The 19,291-nt window shown below is 42.6% G+C and overlaps 1 protein-coding gene across 1 annotated transcript in view; it reads right to left on the bottom strand.

Moving 5' to 3' along the window:
• Positions 1-1,246: 1,246 nt before the first annotated feature.
• The window catches only part of LOC117767458 (GDNF family receptor alpha-2-like), a 53,884-nt gene continuing 35,839 nt past the window's right edge, over positions 1,247-19,291 (bottom strand). Inside the window, exons 5-8 of the mRNA XM_034595101.1 lie at positions 15,121-15,233; positions 13,854-13,994; positions 9,127-9,269; positions 1,247-2,143 (exon numbers count right to left, since the gene is read on the bottom strand). Of these exons, the coding sequence (XP_034450992.1) occupies positions 2,006-2,143; positions 9,127-9,269; positions 13,854-13,994; positions 15,121-15,233 (535 nt within the window). The 3' untranslated portion in view covers positions 1,247-2,005. The remainder of the gene's footprint in view (positions 2,144-9,126; positions 9,270-13,853; positions 13,995-15,120; positions 15,234-19,291) is intronic.

The following is a 19,291-nucleotide window of genomic DNA, read 5'->3' as shown; positions in this document are numbered from 1 at the left end:
GAGCAGAGTTCGATCCCCCCGCTGCTCTTTAAGCGTAAAATCTTTCCATTATGTGAATTCTCTGACCTGCAGACCTCAATCCAGCTGTGAGTCTAAACGAGACGAAGGCAGCTGGTTGGAATAAGAGAGGCTAAACATTATCTTCTGTCTTCTGCTTAAAAGTGGTGAATTTACAGTTATTCCTCCAAACTAATGCTAACTAGACTAACAACCATAGCAATGGCAACCATGGCAATCATACTGTAGTGTTTTTGTAGCTGTTGTTTCCACAGCAAAAACATTTAAGAGATTTGTTTTGTTAGCTTTAAAAATAAATACAATAAAGCCATTGCAAATGAGTTCTTATAAATACGCTGAACAGAAGAATTTGTATGTTCAATGAATGGTGGTGTAATTTCATACTACTATTGGGAAATATTTCAAAATGCTGCTACAGGCATATAGTTTGGTTCTTAATGCCAAGACTTTCTATTGGGCAATTCTTGCAAAATTTCACAGTGATTATAGTGTTGCAGTTGCCCTTCTTCAATAAGATAAATCTCTTTTTTACACTTTATATTTTTTAATGAAGAATTAAAGCATGTAAACGTGCAATTAACCTAGATGTAGAGAAATGAAATGCATTTATTTTGACAGTTTATTAATGTATTTGAATAAAAAAAAAAAAGGATACACATTCAAACACTCTGGTGGTTGTCCTCGCTCTCAAAAACCTTGAAATTAAACAATGCATCATAACCTGTGCTCTCTGAGGGGGAGTACGAACCCCCACACTGGCAATTTGAACTGCTCCTTATGAGCCTCTTTCCTCCCGCATGTAAACACAGACTCGCACACAGCGCAGTAATTGTGCATTCGCACTCAGTGAACACAGTGTGATACTCAGACAAAAGGTTATGGCTTTCCAAGCAGTTTGAGCTCATTTAATCTCGTCCCTGTATACGTACATTCTTTGTGATCGAAGCTTTATAGACAAATATAAACGCAGATAATGAAGGTCTTCAGTTAGTATTAATACTCAATACAGAGCCATCTTAGCATACAGTAATGTCCACTCAAGGTACTGTTGATATCATTAGGCTGAATGAAAGGAAATCGTTTTTATATACATGAAGACAGAAATATACACATGTGCAGGTGTACGTATGACGAACACCCACAGTCATCAACAACAACAATCTCAAATGACCAAAGAACCATTAACTGTTAACGTCGGCATCTTCAGTTCCTTTTTCGCCACCGCCGCCGGCTGAAAAAGCGTCTCCCAAATGAAAGAGCTGTACGGTAGATTGATTATGGTCACAGATACTATACCAACACTTAGAAACACTGAGTAGGCTTTACAATTTAGAGTTTACACTGGTGTTGAAGAGACAGAATGTAATCATCCCCCATCCCTGCCCCGAAATTTCTGGTCTGTTCATCCAGGAGAAGATTAAGTCGAGAACCAATTCAGGACAAAAGAAAGTGTGACTGATAGCAGAAATATGTCTCTCTTTCTCTCTCTTTTCGCTCTCTCACTCTACCCCATTTACTCCATGCTCATTCCTTTTTCGCAACAATTTCTTTTCTGTCAGTGCCGTCCTCTTTTAATTATGTTGTTCATTCCCTCGCTCCGTCCTTAGGTGAGAAAAGTACAGAAGTCTTTGACGTGATCAGCTTCCAGTCCTCCAGGTTTTGGTGTCTCGGTCAGAGCGAGGGTCGTTCTCAGAGAGCGGCCTCCGTGGCCTCTGCTACCAAGCGTCCTTTTTCAAAGCCATGTACTCTATCAAAATTGTGTTTCACCCTAACAACACACCAAATGAACAACAAATTCACAGTCGTAAAACTTCAACATTCACCTCTCTCCTCCTTTTTGTTTTTCTCTCTTTCATAAATGCCATTTTACGTCAACTGCCCCCGTGATTCAGTCTTCTTAATACCAGTCTCAGAAATAACACCTCCTGCTTTTGGGATCAGCTTGTGGGTGGATGACCTCTTTTTTTCCCCTCTCCTCCTCGCACTTCTATAAGGCATGCTGGGCCAGGACCAGAGCCAACACCAGGCCGGGGAGCACAGCCCAGACGTTGGCAGAGACGCAGGCGGCGTGATCCTCTGGCAGGCCCCGGGTCTTGCTCAGGCCACCGTCTCTTGGTTCAGGATACTGGGCAAGATAGAGGGACACACAGAGGGACAGACATTAGCAAAGGTTAGTCGTGACTCAGATACTCGTGCTGCTTTTCCTGTTCTGGCATTTGAAGAAGGAGAGGAGGAGATGTCAGGGAGGTGAGACAGGACAGGGTCGGAGCTGAGGAGAAAAAAAGAAAAAGGGGGATATACATGTATCCATGGCATACCCTGTTTGGCATGAACATTAAGTGTTTGATCCACCAAATGTTTTTGATATGTGAAGTGTATTTCAAGGGCCCCGCTGTTTGGTATGCTCTCTGCCTCTTAAACAACTTGGCAACGAAGGAAAAGCTTCTTGTGAGGATTTTTTCCCTGTTTTTTTTAAACTCTTTTAGGTGGCGCCAGAACGTCTTTAAACAGTTTTTAAAGCTTATATTACAGCAAAAAAACACACACACTGTGAAGTCAAACACACACTACAGACGCCAGCAGCTGCTGTAGTTTTCTTTCAATATTTACTCACCAACAGGCGAAAACATAGTAACGACTCCGACTAATAAATCCAGAAATCTCTTTCTCTACATCTGTTAGTCTGTTTCTTGATTTCCCCCGCTCATTTGATCGACTTGGCAGGTTCGTTGCTGAGGACTCTGGGAAGTGAAGTGTCTACTGTGAAGGGATTTGGGCGTCACAGTTGTAACATCTTCAAGGATTTTCATGATGGGCTCACAACTATAGACTGTGTATGAAGATGGACAACATGACTGCTCCCAAAAAGTGAAGCCAAAGTGTCTGGATGGCCAACTGCTGGCTGCCTGCAGTACAGGTCATAATGCCCCGCCTCCTCCCTGTTAATGGATGGACCAAACTAAAAAGTCAATGATCACATCACATAAAGTTTGTTCAAGTGTTCATTTGTCTGGTAAGTTTGGTTTTGATGAGTTAATTTCTGCGTTAAAAACGGGATGAAATGTCACGACTAACAGCTCAGACTGACTCACGCCTGGTCGAGTGTGTATCAGCTACTGCAATTACATCGTCTGACTCTGCCTCCAAATGCACAAGATGGCCGTGTTTGTATATGAGACATTTTGGCGTCATTTCTGGATAGTGGGAGGAAATGGAGGTGCGTCGTGCATCTTTATGTACAGTTTATGGTCACAACCAATTTACGTCACATGCTGTGTTGTGTAAAGCATCTATTGCCCCCATCAGACTATTTTTCACATAACAATGGGACACACCGACCGGCACATTTTGAACAAGCATTTATTATAGTATTATTAAGCTATATTAAGCTATAATATTAAATGTATTGTGAGTAATATGTTCCTCTGATCAAGTTCAAGCTTGGCGTGTGTCGCTAAGGACAAGAGTAACTATTACATTTGTGGTTGTCAAGACTTTCACCTTAACCCTCCATCCAACTCCATCTGTCTGTCTTTCTGTCTGCCTGATGGACAATAGTTACATCATCAATGACATCACAGAAAGTGATGTTATTGCTATGGTTGGTAGTTTGAGAAACTCTCATCCAAAATACTTTACGATTGACTCTGCCCTTTCTTGGCTCCTCAGGACTACCTTGAAGTCAACTGGATGAGCTGTTTTCAAGAAACTAAAAGCAGAGCCAGATGCACACACAGACAGATGGACAACACAGCAGTGCAGTGAACAGATACACAAAGAAAGTACAGGTGCAGAGAATAAAAAGAACCAAAGATGGCAGACAAGGAAAAAACCTTGAAAAAGTAAGAAATGCTACATTAGTTACCTGGAAGAACAAATAAGATGTGAGATAAAGAACAGCAAGAGAAACCTCTGCACTCTAAATAAATCTGAGAGGAGAGTCCAGTTAGAAATGTGAGAGGATTTACAGACTTAGATGCACAGCTCCATGAACAGAAAGAGGACAACAATTGGAGGAAGAAGCCCTGCTGGATGAGGCTGACAAAAACACTGCAGAGTTTGATGCTCCCTCAAAGGCTGAAGAACGAGGGAAATATCCTAAATCCCAGGCTTCCCATCATGCCCAGCTGGAGGTGCACAGAGCAAAGACCAACAAGATCAAAACTGCCCTGAAATAGGGTTGAAGACCTGCTGGAGACTGAGCACCTCCCCATGCAGCAGGATAAAACCTGCCTGTGGGATGAAATGGAGAAATCCAGATCCTCCTGTCTGGCTCAAGTTGACAATGAGAGAGTTGAGAAAAATAACCTGATGGCTGATCTGAGAGAAGAAGGAAAAAACAGCGATGCTAAGTGAGCGTCTCCAGTGGAGGCAGCAGAAATCCTGCCTGCTGGATGAAATGGAGAAATCCAGAGCCCCCACTGTGGCTCAGCATAACAAGCTAAAACACTAGAACAATGACCTCAGAGTAGCACCAAGGTAAGCTGAAGCAAAGCAAGATAAAGACTGTCTCCAATGGAAGCAGGAGAAAACCTCCCACCAGGAGGAGATAGTGAAATCCAGAGTCCCTTCTGGCTCAAGTGGACATTGAGAAAGGATCCTTGTGGATGAACATAAGAAAAAGTCGCTACAGGAGAGTCCGACTGAAAGAGGGACAAGTCTTTCCAGGAAAACTTGGCCTCAGGAAAAATCTGCAGGATGTGGAGCAGGAGAGGGACACGACAGAGACCTGTATAAGGGCCAAAGTGAATACAAGAGTGAGACTGCTAAAAAGAAAAAGTAGAAGAACACTTTGTCAAGCGTATAACTGACACTGGTCCCCACTCCTATCACAGCCCCTCATCTTATGGATATGTGGTTATTTCACCTCATAATTTGAGTCAGGCGTGTCAGGGCCACAGCCAAGTTATCTTATAGGGTTAGGGGTTGGGTGAGACTAAACTGCCTTGGAAAAAGTGATCTGGATCTGAAAAGACCAACTGAAACATCTTAAACTACACAAATATTGGCCAAGTTTCTTCTGTGTGGACTTTTGCATGTTCTCCCGACGTCTAAGTAGGTTTTTGTGGGCACTATGACATAATTTCATACAGTCCAAAAACATGCAGAGTAGGGGGTATTTAACTAGACACTCGCCCAGTGTCAGCTGGGATAGGCTCTAGCCTCCCCCTGCAACCCTCAATAGGATAAGCTGTATAGATAATGGATGGATGGATACAAATCATGCACCACCCACCATCATTGCTGGTGCAGGGTTGACAGCAGTGCACATCAAGTATATTAGCCAGTTAGAATTTGCAGCCATAAAGATCCAGACTAAGGAGTCTGTTGTGCACCAATATTGGCATCTAGCATACAAACCAACGTAAGTGAGGTTAGATTTTGTTAGCTTGTAAGGGCTTAATTACAGCAAGTACTGGCCAAACAAAACAATCCACAATGTTTTTCATTTTTTTGTATAACATTTGCCTCCAAGTTAAAATAGTCTCGCCTGATTTACAGAGGCACCATTTCCAGTTCAGCACATCAACACACACTCAGAGGCACATCATAAGGAACATGGAACATTTCCTCCTCCTCCACCATCATCACCACCTCACCTTATTTTCACCAATGCCACCTCTGCAGAGGTTGCACTTTAGTCAATTTTGCTGTACATACAAAAAAAAAACATCTACTCAGATGTTATCTACCAGCACCTCATCTTCCAGCCAAGCAAGGAAAGACATAAAGGAGAAAATAAATAATGAAACAAGAAAATCGTGCTGAACTATATTAACAAGACAGGCAATTTTTCGTATTTTACCTATAGGAGAGAAGCAAAAAAAAAGAAATAGAGTGAGGGAGAGAAAGAAGGGGTGTCGAAAATACCCCCGGTTATCACAGTACCTGTGTTTGTGTAGCCACACGCCGCACTGCAAAGAAATGGTTAAGTGACAGTTGCCAAAATCAGGGGGAAAAAGCTACGGGTAGCTTGACAATGTACCAAACACATCCGCGACTAAAAGCCAATTAATTAGCAAGGGCAGTGATGTGTGGCAGCAGCCTGTTGACATGAGTCCAGATCTCTGACTGCAGCCAATATCCACACACACACACTTAGACTGGTGAAGGTACACATGCACAAAAACAAGTGGCTAAAAGCACAAACATGCACCGTGACTGAATACAGAAAATGTCAAAACAGGCATTTATTCATTCATTTATTCAGGCTTTAACACATGCACAGAGAGAAAGAGAGGATGGAAAACGTCCACAAGTATCTGTTTGAACTGTTGATAAGAGTATATCACATTCGTCAATGAGCTAACTCAGGTAACTACACATGTAGAGAGCATGTGTTTTCAATATCGATCAGCAATGTCCAATTTACAGTGCGCTACGGCTGCATTTCCCAAGGCTATACTCATCGAATAGCCCAGAGTTGCGCAGTTACAGTCCACAATCAATTCACTTAAATTGAGCTGAAAATCAACACATGACAGTGTAGCATGAGAACACAGAGACCACCAGCTTCTCAATGGATAGGAGGTTAGAGGGGGGGGTTTGTACAGATCCCTTTGCAAACAAAACTCCAGATGAAACAAAAAGGGAATTTTAACTATTTTGTGTCAAGTGAGGGCGTTAAAATTCAAATCATGCGAACAATGATGAGACACATATAGTATCAGTGTATTGAAAAGGTATTTTATTCCCACATAAAGCAGGATTTGTGATGGTGACTCCATTGACTTACAATGTTTGAATAATCAAGCTTCAGCCCATATGTTTGTTTACTGAGGACGGGATAAAGCACACAACCACTGGCAGTGACATTTTGAATGATTATGCATCTTAATTGGCTGAAAATACTCTATAGCCTATAAGACAGCAGCAGTGCGACTAATGTGAATACGCTTATTCATACACTGTAGATTCTCCCTTATTCAGTCCTCTCTGAATATGTTTTACATCTATCCATCCATTGTAGTGTTCTAATCATAGGTTTGGAAGGAAGGCCAACACATTAATTATCCGGTTGCAGAACTGGCTAGAAACATCAATCAATCCATCCATCCATCAATTATCTATACCATATCCTTTGAGGGTTGCAGGGGGAGCTGGAGCCAATCCCAGCTGACATTGGGCGAGAGGCGGGGTGCGCACACTTACGCTCAATTTGGAGTCTCAAATTAACCTAACCCTAATCTAAATGTTTAAGGACTGTGGGAGTAAACCCAAATCCATCCATCCTTTCATCCATCACATACTTACCCAGGCTATTTGTACACATGTGCCCACACCTTTCAGTTTCAGTGTGTGTGTGTGTGTGTGTGTGTGTGTGTGTGTGTGTGTGTGTGTGTGTGTGTGTGTGTGTGTGTGTGTGTGTGTTACGACGTCGGCCGCCTTGAGATTTACCGCCCCGGACAGTCAGTCTTCTGCCAGGAGGACTCATACCATAACAACACTCCCCCAATTTATCTGCCATGGAAGTTTGACAAGTTTTAATTGCCAGGCATAGTTGTCTGAGAACGTAGGGCCGCCCAAAATGTCCCTACCAGCTCCCTCTCTAATTATAAACTTCCTGCTTGAGTAATCACACGTCTTATTGTTTCCTAATTACCATTTTTACAATAAATTAAACACCACGCTGCAGTGAGACAGGCGCGGAGCGGTGCATCAATACTGACATACACACACTTGGAGAAAGCACTTCCACCGTCCATTCCCTCCCTGCTATCCTCTCTCTCTCCCTCTGTCTCTCCCTCCCAAAACCTTTCCGCGACATACACACTGCAATTGTTATCACTGATGTTTGTTCATTAATTTTCCTCTTTGCAACCTTTTTAAGATTTTAATTTGCTGTCTTCACAACAATAAGGGCCTCTGCATAAAGGACAACACTGCATGAGTCGGGTGCAGAGCGACCACTTAATGGCTGTGAAAGCCCCTGGAATTACTCAAAATAGATGTCTCAATGGTAGTCACTCCTTCAGCACACAAATCTACATCCATAAACATTGCACGCTGCTTGGAGCTTGTGTATATCAGCAATAGTCACTGGAAAATTACGTTAACAACGCCATCAACAGCAGCCGCGGTGGTGGCAGCAGCAGTTAAAGATTTTACAAAGTACACTTTCATACTACAGTGTCTAATTCAGCCAAGCTTGGAAACTGGGTCTCCTGCAAAGGTGAAAAACATCATTAGTCTTACAGCAGACGGCTGCATGGCACATCTAAAATACATCTGTAAAACAGTACAATATTTCACTGGGAAAAGTAATCCCACTCAACAGCTGGACAAAAGGAAAAGAAATAAAGAAGAACGCCTCCTTGGCCCAAAGTGCCGTGTGAAATATTTCTGTCCCGTTCACGAGAGACAGAGACAGGTAGTGTTTGGCGGACAATACGCTTCTGTCTTTTTCACATTTTATTTGAAGAGAAAATGAACATGCATTGTTGCAGCACAGCAAAGAGTGGTGTGTTTTTTTCCTGATCCAGACGGTGAACCCAGTCATGGCAGGGTTGACTGCAGTCTTCAGAGTAGACAGCATTCAGCAGAGAACAGGCCCTGGGCCAGTATTTTAGAACCTCTAATCCAGATTAAAACCCCCACCCCCCATTCCATTCACTGCCTCATTGTGTGCGAGAGAAATATACTCTTTCAACCAAATGTCATCATCTTGGGTGTAGCATGAACTGTCTTATCATAAAGTGTATGTCCTGATGTGCCAATTGCTTTAACAAGCAAAGAGATTGAATGTGATGTGAATATGAATGGCGCAGAGAGTTGAGCGTTATGGTTTTGCCACTGTACAAAATCCTCCTTTCATGGACGGAGAGTGGAGGAGTGTTTTTGTGGTTCGTCTTGTAATGGGTCAATTTGAACAAATTTATGCAAAGAACTTGATGGAAACTGCTGAAAATGAAGGGGGTGTATCTGTGCCGCAGCAAATCATATCGGTTAAAATTTTAAACAGTGGGTCGACCTATAAAATGACAGACTTCAGGATTTAACACCCTTAATTCAAAAAGCCTCCCTGATTGTCGAGCAGGCAGGAAATAATGAATCTGCGTTACACTTTGCATATAAATTGCAATGCAACAATCAGTGCAAACCTATTACCTTTGGGATGGCGACGAATGGAGGTTCTGAGGTGCCCGTTGACCAGTCCCACCCCGTCTTCGTCAGCGCCGAGGGGCCTGGGACAGGCGCACTTTTGTTCTGCATGTTATCTATCCCATAGCCATAGGCCTGAATGGCATTTCCTGCAGGGACAGAGATATAAAGTCATTTGTTTTTCAACTTGCCATCCCAGCGAAAAGCCAGCAAACAGACAGACAGCTCTAAGTCAACTTCTTGGTCTCCTGCCCAATCTTTGGCAACGAGGGAACGAGGGAGGGCGGAGAGGGATTGAGGAATGAAGTAGAAAAAGAAGAGTAAGGAGAGGAACTCTTTTTTTTTTGCTTTGTCAGTAAGCTTGAGAGTCGTTCGTCAAACTAATCAAAAACAGCAATCAAATGCCTACTTGTGAAATCTGTCACTGCTGCTCAAGATTTAATGAACTGGTGCGGTGCCATTCTAAACCTGTTTGTTTTGAATGGGATGTTCTCTTGCCCCATGTTAATGCTCTGGAGCTAGTTCAGAATAATTCCTTGTCATTAGTAAGTCCTCCTCAAACAGTTCTACAATATACTTTCACATACACCGTGCTGGGCTTTGTGTGCAGAGCTTTTTATAAACAGTCTCTGGTGCAGAGTGAAGTTAGAAAACTTACCTGGTTTATCTGCAGGGAAAAATTGATGGTCATTGTTTTTCATAAAATAAAACTGAATCTGCTTTTTTACTGTTCATGTGTGTGGCTTATATATAAGTTTGAAAGATGGACTCAACTGCTGTCATTTTTTCATACATTACATGTCGGCTATTTCAGAGTTCTGTTTGGCAATCAACACAATATTCAGACCCAAGTTCACAACTTTTCAAAAATAAAAGCATTACAGCAACAAAATTAACATTGTGCTTTTACTTTGAAGACAAATTGAGATATGCGTTCCACACACAGACATAAATTAGTAGGAGAATGTCTAACATGTTTATTATCCACTAATTATCCTTCTATAAGTGAATCTTGCAGTCACACATTTACTAAATGCACAAAACTTTGTTCCTTGGCTCAGTAAAAAACCTTTCATGTTGCAACAGTTGCTGTCAAATTGCAACAGGCTGACCAAACAGTGGCAAAATGTATGCTCTTGAGATGATGAACCCCAATTTGTTTGCCGGCAGTTGTACACTTATGTGGAATCTCTTAAGAGTAGCAAATCAATCAGCTCAAACAGAGGAGAGTGCTGGTGTGTGCGCCTGCAGATGTAGTGTATACGCATGCGTGTCATTTTGTGTGTCGAGGTGCATGTGTGAGTCTCTGCAAAAATGTGATAAATCCCTGTTCAGTCAGCTTTTCAGCTAGATATGGTAAAACAGGGGCTGAGCACCTTTTCACTGCTCATCCGTTTAAAACACGAGGCTTGTTTCTCTTTGTTCAGCCGGAGAGAAGGCAAGGCATGTAATTGCTTGGCAACCACCTCCATTATAAGGTCAGCATGCAGAGATTACTTTGAATAGATTTATGTTACTGATCAAATTCAAAACATTCCCAAACAAAGGACAAATGGCATTTTCCCACCACCACACAAAGGATAGATAGGATAGTTATGGAACACACATGCAAAATGGGATGGACACACAAACACATGAACACACACGATCACTCGCACTCGCACACACACACACACACACGTTAGTAATCCCAATGCATGGCAACATAGCTTTCACACCTCTGTCCACCTCTACACTGTTGTACGGCACACACACACAAGTGCACATAATATAGAGAGAATCACACACACACACACATACACCTGCACACTTTACACATACAAAAGAACCCTTCATGTTTCGCATTCTACTCAACAACGCTGGCGTTTCAGCTGCTGCTGGAGAATAAAAGCACAGAGAGTGGTGAAGAGCTGGTGAAGTACTGCTGAGACATGCGATGTTATGCATCTGTTTGTCAGGGTCGGCTATGGCTAGCTATCCCTCTACAGATGCTGTAAGACGGGGGAATAAAGTCATAAATCAAAGCAGTTGGCTCGAGGGCCTCCACAAAGAATGTTTTACTGTGCCCAAATGTTCCGCTGAGTGATTAAGCTCATTGCCAATGGCAATTCATTTTTTTAATGACTCTGGGTAAGTTTTTTCCTTTAACCCGTGGGCATAGCCTGCATTGCCCTACCTGCAGGGACAGATGGAACAAGAGATAAGGGAGGAAAGAACAAGATGAAGAGAGATAGTGAGGGGAAGGAATCGAGGAATCAAGCATCAGACTATGTTTGGATTATAAGTATGTGTAATATCCTCTGGATTCCTCACATATTTTACTCAACCATATATTCTAAATGTATTTTTTATTTTTCAACAATTGAAGTTGTAAGTTACCGTGGGAACACATGGTTTGTATTTCAGTGTGTGATTTGGTTTGTGGATCAATGGAAAAAGATGCGGGTCATGGGGAGCTGAAGGATAATTTGTCACTCACACGGACACACACACACACACACACACACACACACACACACACACACACACACACACACACACACACACACACACACACACACACACACACACACGTATATATACATACACATCCTTTCATTTACATAAACAATACAACAAACACCTATATTCCCACACACACACACATACACATGTATGTTTGTGTATATACATAAACATCCACACATTTATGTAAACAGTATAACACACACACACACACACACACACATATATATATATACATACACTAAAACTATTTGCACATGTATATATACAGTACAACACACACATACACACCTATATATTCAGTATATACATACATATATACAGTATACGCATAAGTATATGTATCTACATATACATGTATATATACTGTATTCTCCCTGTTGTGTCGAAGTTTATTGCTTGACTGCAGAGAGGAGATGCAGCATTTTGTGTTATTTTTCAAGACGCCTCCTCAGCTCCCAGCCTCATCCCTCATCCCGCACACTCAGCTAAAACGGTACCCCAGCAATCTATTGAAATGGTCTGAAAGCATTATCCACACAATGGAACATGTTAAAGGCAATGGTGTCTTGTAGCGCTGATGACACTCCGGCATAGCAAGGAAGGAGCTGTCTGTATTTTACTCCACAGTGAAAGAAAGAAATCCTAGGGATGTTTCAGGTAACCACTCTGTCATGCTGCACTCTGCGCGTTAGGCATTAGATGTACAGATGTTATGTATTTTAGCTTACCCTATTATTTCATTTGTGCAAGATCTGTTCCTTTTCATGAAACTCTTCTCCTGAAAGGAATAAGCCCTTTAACGCTCTCAGATTGAACGTGAAAATGACATGCAAATGGTTTCTTTTGTATTAAAGTCTGGGCAGATCTCGCCCGGAGGAGGGATGAGGACTGATAAAAAAAAAACTCCTGTCTGAAGAACTAAGAACATTTAATTTAAACTTAATCACTGGGCAAAGGGTGTCCGTGGATAAGCTGAAACTGTGAAGCAGAGAAATCCATCCATCCGTCCATCCATCCGTCCTTCAACCCATTCATCCATCCATCCATCCGTCCGTCCATCCGTCCATCCATCCATCCTTCAACCCACATATCCATCTATCGTCCATTCATCCATAAATATTTTTCTCTTAATCCCTGCAGCTTTATTTCCTCCTTTGTAATAACCAACTCAAATAAATTATAAATTATTTCACGTTGAATTTAAATGAAATGAATAAATTAGAAGTTCAGTTTCTTTTGAAAATTTAATACCAGGGGCCAGTCTCCTGGTTCTGACCAACTCAGATGCCATTTTCTTATCCACTGCCTACGTTGTTAAAATAGCAAATACACTTGCGCCCATGGAATTGTCGTCCTTAGAACGAGATGTGGTCAGGCACATTGTTGGCACGTTGCTATCTAGCAGAAGGCGATTGTGTGATTGACCAACAAAAACCTGTTCTGAAGTCAGTGGCACAGTAGTTTATCAAGAAAGTATTATGCACCTTCATAGGCGGCTACACAATGCGCATACATTCTGCCTCCTCTCACGCCTGCTTCACCTCAGGGAGCTTTGGCGGAATCCTGCTGTTACGCTAGATAGTCTGCTTGAGCTCTTTCTCTGTGCGGATGGGTAGAACTGTTTCTTCTGCCGAGATGTGCTTTTTCTTCTGGACTGACAAGTCCACGATCATAATAGCAATACACCAATGTGCAAACACACCTGGCTTTTAAAGGGAATCTCACACTGATTAGTTTATTGCCTGTTACACGCCACATCGCCACATGACCACATGATTAATTAAGAGACCTTTTGAACGATCTGCCTGCCGCAGCCCTCTTTTTTCCTGCCGTTGAATTGAGAGGATTAGGACGTACCCCAGATGCACTTGCACCATGCACTTGGATCAAAGAGCCTTTGGAGGTCTACAGTAGCTGGTAATCCCCACCTACTGCCCCACCACTCATTTTTTCCACATTCAGTCTCAACCATCCACCCTTCAACATCACGTCCACAGCTATCTCATGGGGGAGCTCAAAAACATTGAAAAACAGAATCTGACATGAAACTATTAAAGTTGCATTAGATCGATGTTCATGGCTCACTCTACTCTTACATGGCAGCAAGAGTAACTACCGCATCACACGCTCGTGCTCTTATCAATATTACATGACTGCTGGAGCCCTATCAGTTACAAAACACATTTGCAATGCATGCAGAGTATCCGTGTGTCGAGATGGCTCACTTAGGCATGTGTTTTCCGTGAAGTAGCGCAGGAAGTTCGTGCACTCCTCCTCTTGGTTTCCGCTGCCCTTACAGGTGCACCACGGGGATATGGTCCAGTTGGAGAAGCTGTTGTCGATATAGTTGGGAGTCATTTCGGTCCCTATGCATCCACACACACACACACACACACACACACACACACACACACACACACACACACACACACACACACACACACACACACACACACACACACACACACACACACACACACACACACACAGAGAGATAGACATTAGGACAAACAGTTATGGGTCACTAATGGACAATAATGGACTACATCTATTGCAAATAGTATATAAAATGGACAACAAGACGTTAGTCATAGGAATTAGTTTGTGCTGTTTGAATTTATGGGAAGGTGGTGAAGCATTCTGTTATGCTTAATTTTAGATGTAAAGAGGCCATTATATTATGAATATTTTCAAAGTAGGTGCTTTAGGAAGTGTTTGTGTGTGTGTGTGTGTGTGTGTGTGTGTGTGTACTGTTTGAATATAGCCCTGCTGTACTAAAACATTTTACTTTTTCCGTGTTGATGCTTTCAGGTGGAGTCAGGGGTGTTAGATGCACTTTGTGTAACATTTTCCAGAGAAATCCGGGAAACACTATAACATATTATCACCTTCATACTGCACAATTTATGACACACGGTGGGGAGGCAATGACTGATACTGAAATATGGACACTTCAGCAACCACTATACTTATTTTTTATTTCATCCACATTTGCATTTCGAACACTGCAAACTGCTGCCGCAACATGACCGAGGTGCTGTTATCGAACATTGGCTGGGATTGAAAAATATGCACGAGCTGGTCCGTGCACATTGTGTGAGCAACATTGACTGTGAGCAAACAGATGGTCATCAAGTGTTTTAATTAAGTAAACACGCTCTCTGTGCCTCTACTGCCTAATTACTTCTAGTAGTGAACTGATGTCCAGTGCACTGGGGGGAACTATCAGGCCAGGAGGGAAGAAGACGGAGTCTCAGGGCGCCGCCTGCCCGTCATGATAAAAATGAAGGTACAACAGGCTGCTGTCACACCGTCTCTTCCACCAGCTCCCTGTAACCATCACTCTTTAGCTCGCCGTGTATCTGAAGTTTTAGAAAATGACTGTGGCATGTGGGGATAAAAGTATGCGCCTGTTTGTCTCCTGCCACTTCACTCCCTGAAACACCCCCACTCCATCACAGTGTCACCCCCCCCGGGCGCGGCTGCACTGACCGATGAGCCTCGCGTAGGAGGCCAAGCAGGCCTGGTGGTTGTCTTGGTTGGGACAGATGCTCACTGTGTGCGCCGTCGTCCAGCAGTTCACCAGGTAATCAGCCAGCCGAGACCTGCAACAGCAAACACGAGAGAACAGCACAGACAGAGAATGAGAGGCGGGGTCGTAAAGCACACGACAGATGATCGCGCACATATTCCACATATTCAAAGCGCCAGACCTAATTTTTTGGCACAGTGTTTACTCGGGCGCAGCTGCCAATTGCAACTAGCATCAAACTGTGATAGTATATGCAACATCTGTTTCAGGGACGTTACAACAGGTGTCCTAAATAGCAACCAGGTCTCACTCACGTCTCCCGATGTTGACTATTTTCACAGTATGCAACATAAAACCCACAGGAAGGGCATTTATGTAAGGATGAGCATAATATCATGTGTCTCCTCTGCATATCCCAGACATCTTGACTTTCCCCCAAACACACTTTTCCCCCCACAAAGCCAGGGAGCCGATAAAGATAGTATGTTTTTGTTTCGGTGTGTGTTTGTGATAAGAGCTTTAAGTCTGCGGAGGCCCCCAGGGTGGCATTGCTAATCCACTTAAGTAGGTTTATTGGGAGTAGCGTGTGCAAAGTTGGTCTGTCTGTACTGTTCACATCACAGCTGCCCACTAAGTGAATCACAATCCATTGCACATTTCTCCCTCTCTTCTCCTTCCTTCAGTGGCTCGCTTTCTGCCTCTCCCTCCGTCATGACTCATTCACTCTGACCTGGTCTGACCAATTTTTTCAGCCTTAAGTTCAAAGGTACTCAAACGCACCTCGGGCAGCAGTGTCCTTTTCGAACACAAACAAGCATGCATGCACACACGCATATGTGCACGCACACATACAGACACACACACACACACACACATACACACATGACTGAAAGTGTTTTCTGGCTGGTGTCCACTTGGTTCCTAACTTTTGGGCAACTTGTGCTACCTGATAAACAGCAGTTTGAGTTTGAGTTGACTCATTGATGACAGCTGCTCTGATGGCCCGCTCCTCTTGTCTCAGTCTCTCAAAGAGTCATTTGTTTCAGTGTCTTTTTTTACAAGGTGCCGTGAGGGTGAATTTTATTATCTGATTAATTATGACACGTTTTAACTGCCATAAATAATTGAAGTGCCATCCAGATTAGCATTTTGGAAAAACACCATCATGTACAATAGATAGTTTTTAGCATCCAGACTGGGAAAGTTGATAATGGTGGTATTCTGGACAGAATCAGAGTATAATTAAGCTTCCAATCTCCGTTTGTGAGCTAAGAAATCAATCTTGTCTGTAGATTTATGTAACACACAGGAGAATGGTATCAATCTTCTCTTGTAATTATCAACGTGAAAGTGAATACACACATTTTCAAAGATGTCCTTTAAAGCATTTATGTCAACCAAGTTTTTGTCTTGAGGCCAAACTCAGACGTTATGTCTTTCACTTTCTCGAATAAGGTGATTTTCTTTTTGTCCAGTAGAATATTTATGACCTCAAATGCGGAGGTTATGTTTTTGTGGTTAACAGGATCATGTAAAAAATACTCTATTCCATGACATTTTCAGGAGGGGTGGGGCATGACCCATACAAGAACCAATTAAATGTTGGTGTGGATCCGGGGGCTGGTTTAGGATTTTTCTTTTACTTTTTTCAACATTGTGAGATAGGGTGCTCTGCAACATTTTCCTTGATTTATCAGGACAATTCATGGATCTTAATGAAGGGAACTGATAAAACTATGAGTGTGTGCAATGAGGTGCAGATCCAAATAAAAATCTGGAATTTCAATTAGGTTTCATAAGGGGACTGTTGGTCCTTGGCGGAGGTGTGCGCTCTGCTGAGTGCTATTGTAGTATTTTCAATAGGATTTCTTCCGTGACACAAACTGCAGGTCACAAAAGGAAAACAATATCTCAAACTGGATGTGATAACCATCTCATATTAAAACACTACACAGATGCAGCACCTGTAAATATTTGTTTTAACCAATTAAAAAAAAATAGTTGTCAGTACTTGAAAAAATATGAGAATTATAACTTGTTCTTATGTGCGCATTTTCACATCAACATGGGACTGAAGAGCAAAACTGTAAGGGATTCATTGTGACTTCTTGTCTGTTTATCTTGACACCTAAGTGAGAAAGTTTGTCGGATGCATCAACAGCGTTGCATTCATGCACTAACTAAAATATTCATAATTAAAAAAGTGCTGACAGCTGCAGTGCACAATAGCCTAAATAGGTGGAATGTTGTTGTCACATAAATCTACATAGTGCCTTGTCTTTAAATATGCATTGCAGCTGTGTTGCTTATTATATGTTCTGCAGAGGTGATGCTTGATCTCTTATTCATCGTTTTGTGCCTTTTTCATGGGGTTCTACACTAATTGGATTAGATGAGATGCATTGTAATGACACCGAGCCTATATCTGCATGTTTATCTGCCGAACACTGAGTCTACTGCTTTCAACCACTTTGTCTCTCAGGAAACTCAGAGAGGAGGGTGCATGAAACATATCGAGTCATGCTAGAAGTCTATCAGAGACAGTGTGTTGTTGGGATGAGTTGGCCACCGAAACTGTTCTGCTGCATCCTGACTCTGTGAATAAGAAGACAAGCAGAATCAGCTCAGGGGTAATGTGGTGTGATGAGGTAACAATCTCCTGTCTGTCCGTCTCTCTCTTTCACCATGGTGGCCAGTGTAGTGTGATGAGCTTGGGCCTCCAGCAGCAAACCCCACTCAGACTCACTTCATTACTCCAACTCCATCTCCATCCGCCCTCCTATCAAATCACCCGGAGAGACTCTCGACGTGACACGCTGCTAACACATCGAAAGCCTCGCTTCAGAAAACGGGACATAAGCTTGCTCCAGCATGGCTGGAACGACTGATAGAGCGAGTACACAAGTACGCAAACACATGCACACTCAAATATCAATAAAGCGCCTGATGTTAATTCACAAAAGAAAAACACACACACACACACACACACACACACACACACACACACACACACACACACACACACACACACACACACACACACACACACACACACACACACACACTGTCCTCCTCACTCACAGCTCGCACTCATCCACCTTCAGTCTGTTCACAGAGAAAGAAGGCACTTGTGCTCACATTCACAGATGATAAAAAAAAAGATACAACAGACAGGGGAGAGAGAGCAACTCTATTGCTCCTATACAAAGCAACCTTTACAGACACATTTTCCATTTTTCTACTTCTTAGGGCCAAAGGCTCCTTTACTTTCATGCTAACAAAGAATCTGAGCGTCAGAGTTCTGCGAGAAAGGCAAAGACCACGGAAAATTTTAAAGAAACCCGAACAAGAACCGTGTTTCTTTTTAGAAGCGGAGCTTTTTCACACAATGACGGCTTAAAAACAGTAATTTAAAGTTTAGAGAGGTGTCCTGAGTGTTCAGACAATGGTGTTCCAAAACCAGGATGCAGCACATTTCATGGCGTCCAAGGGCTTTCCATTATACCTCGGCGAAGCGCCACTCGCTGCTGAAATTACAGGCTGTCTAGCTCAACAGAGTTTTATGGTCATTTCAGCCACTCAGCCCCCAGGGAAGTGGCACGGGAGCCCCCACAGAGGTAGACTTCTTTCATCCAACCTGACACTTTAAACACAGTGATTTGGCTGAGCGCTGAGTGCCTGTCCATCTAGCTTGGCAGTAATAGAAAACTAATGGCTTTTTATATGGATTCTTATTCCTATCACTTGATGCCCATGACAAACAATGTGACTCAAATCAGATGAGTGTCAGTCTTGGAAACCATTTCCTTATGAAGGAGGAGAGGCAGCAGGGAAAAAATGGTTATCAGACTCCCAAGTCCTCTAAGAGCTTCCTCTCTACATTAAAACCACAGTCTATTGAGAGTCCTATCTGGTTTAGTGACTTCCCCTCTGTGCTCCGTCTACAAATATGACTTCTACGCATGATAATTTCTGTTAAATGTGAAATTACCGCTCTTCTCTCTTATCGCTTGCCTCAGTCTTCCATCTAGAGAGGCTTTAGAAAACCATATCTCTCATCCATCTGCAGAAAGCATTACAATAAGCATGACACAATAGCTGCCGACATAATGGAAGTTACATGAAGCAAAT

Source organism: Hippoglossus hippoglossus, chromosome 9 (genome assembly GCF_009819705.1).
Source record: "Hippoglossus hippoglossus isolate fHipHip1 chromosome 9, fHipHip1.pri, whole genome shotgun sequence".
NCBI classification, from domain to species: Eukaryota; Metazoa; Chordata; class Actinopteri; order Pleuronectiformes; family Pleuronectidae; genus Hippoglossus; species Hippoglossus hippoglossus.
Note: the sequence above shows the minus strand (reverse complement) of the source record. Positions and strands in the feature narration are given on the sequence as shown.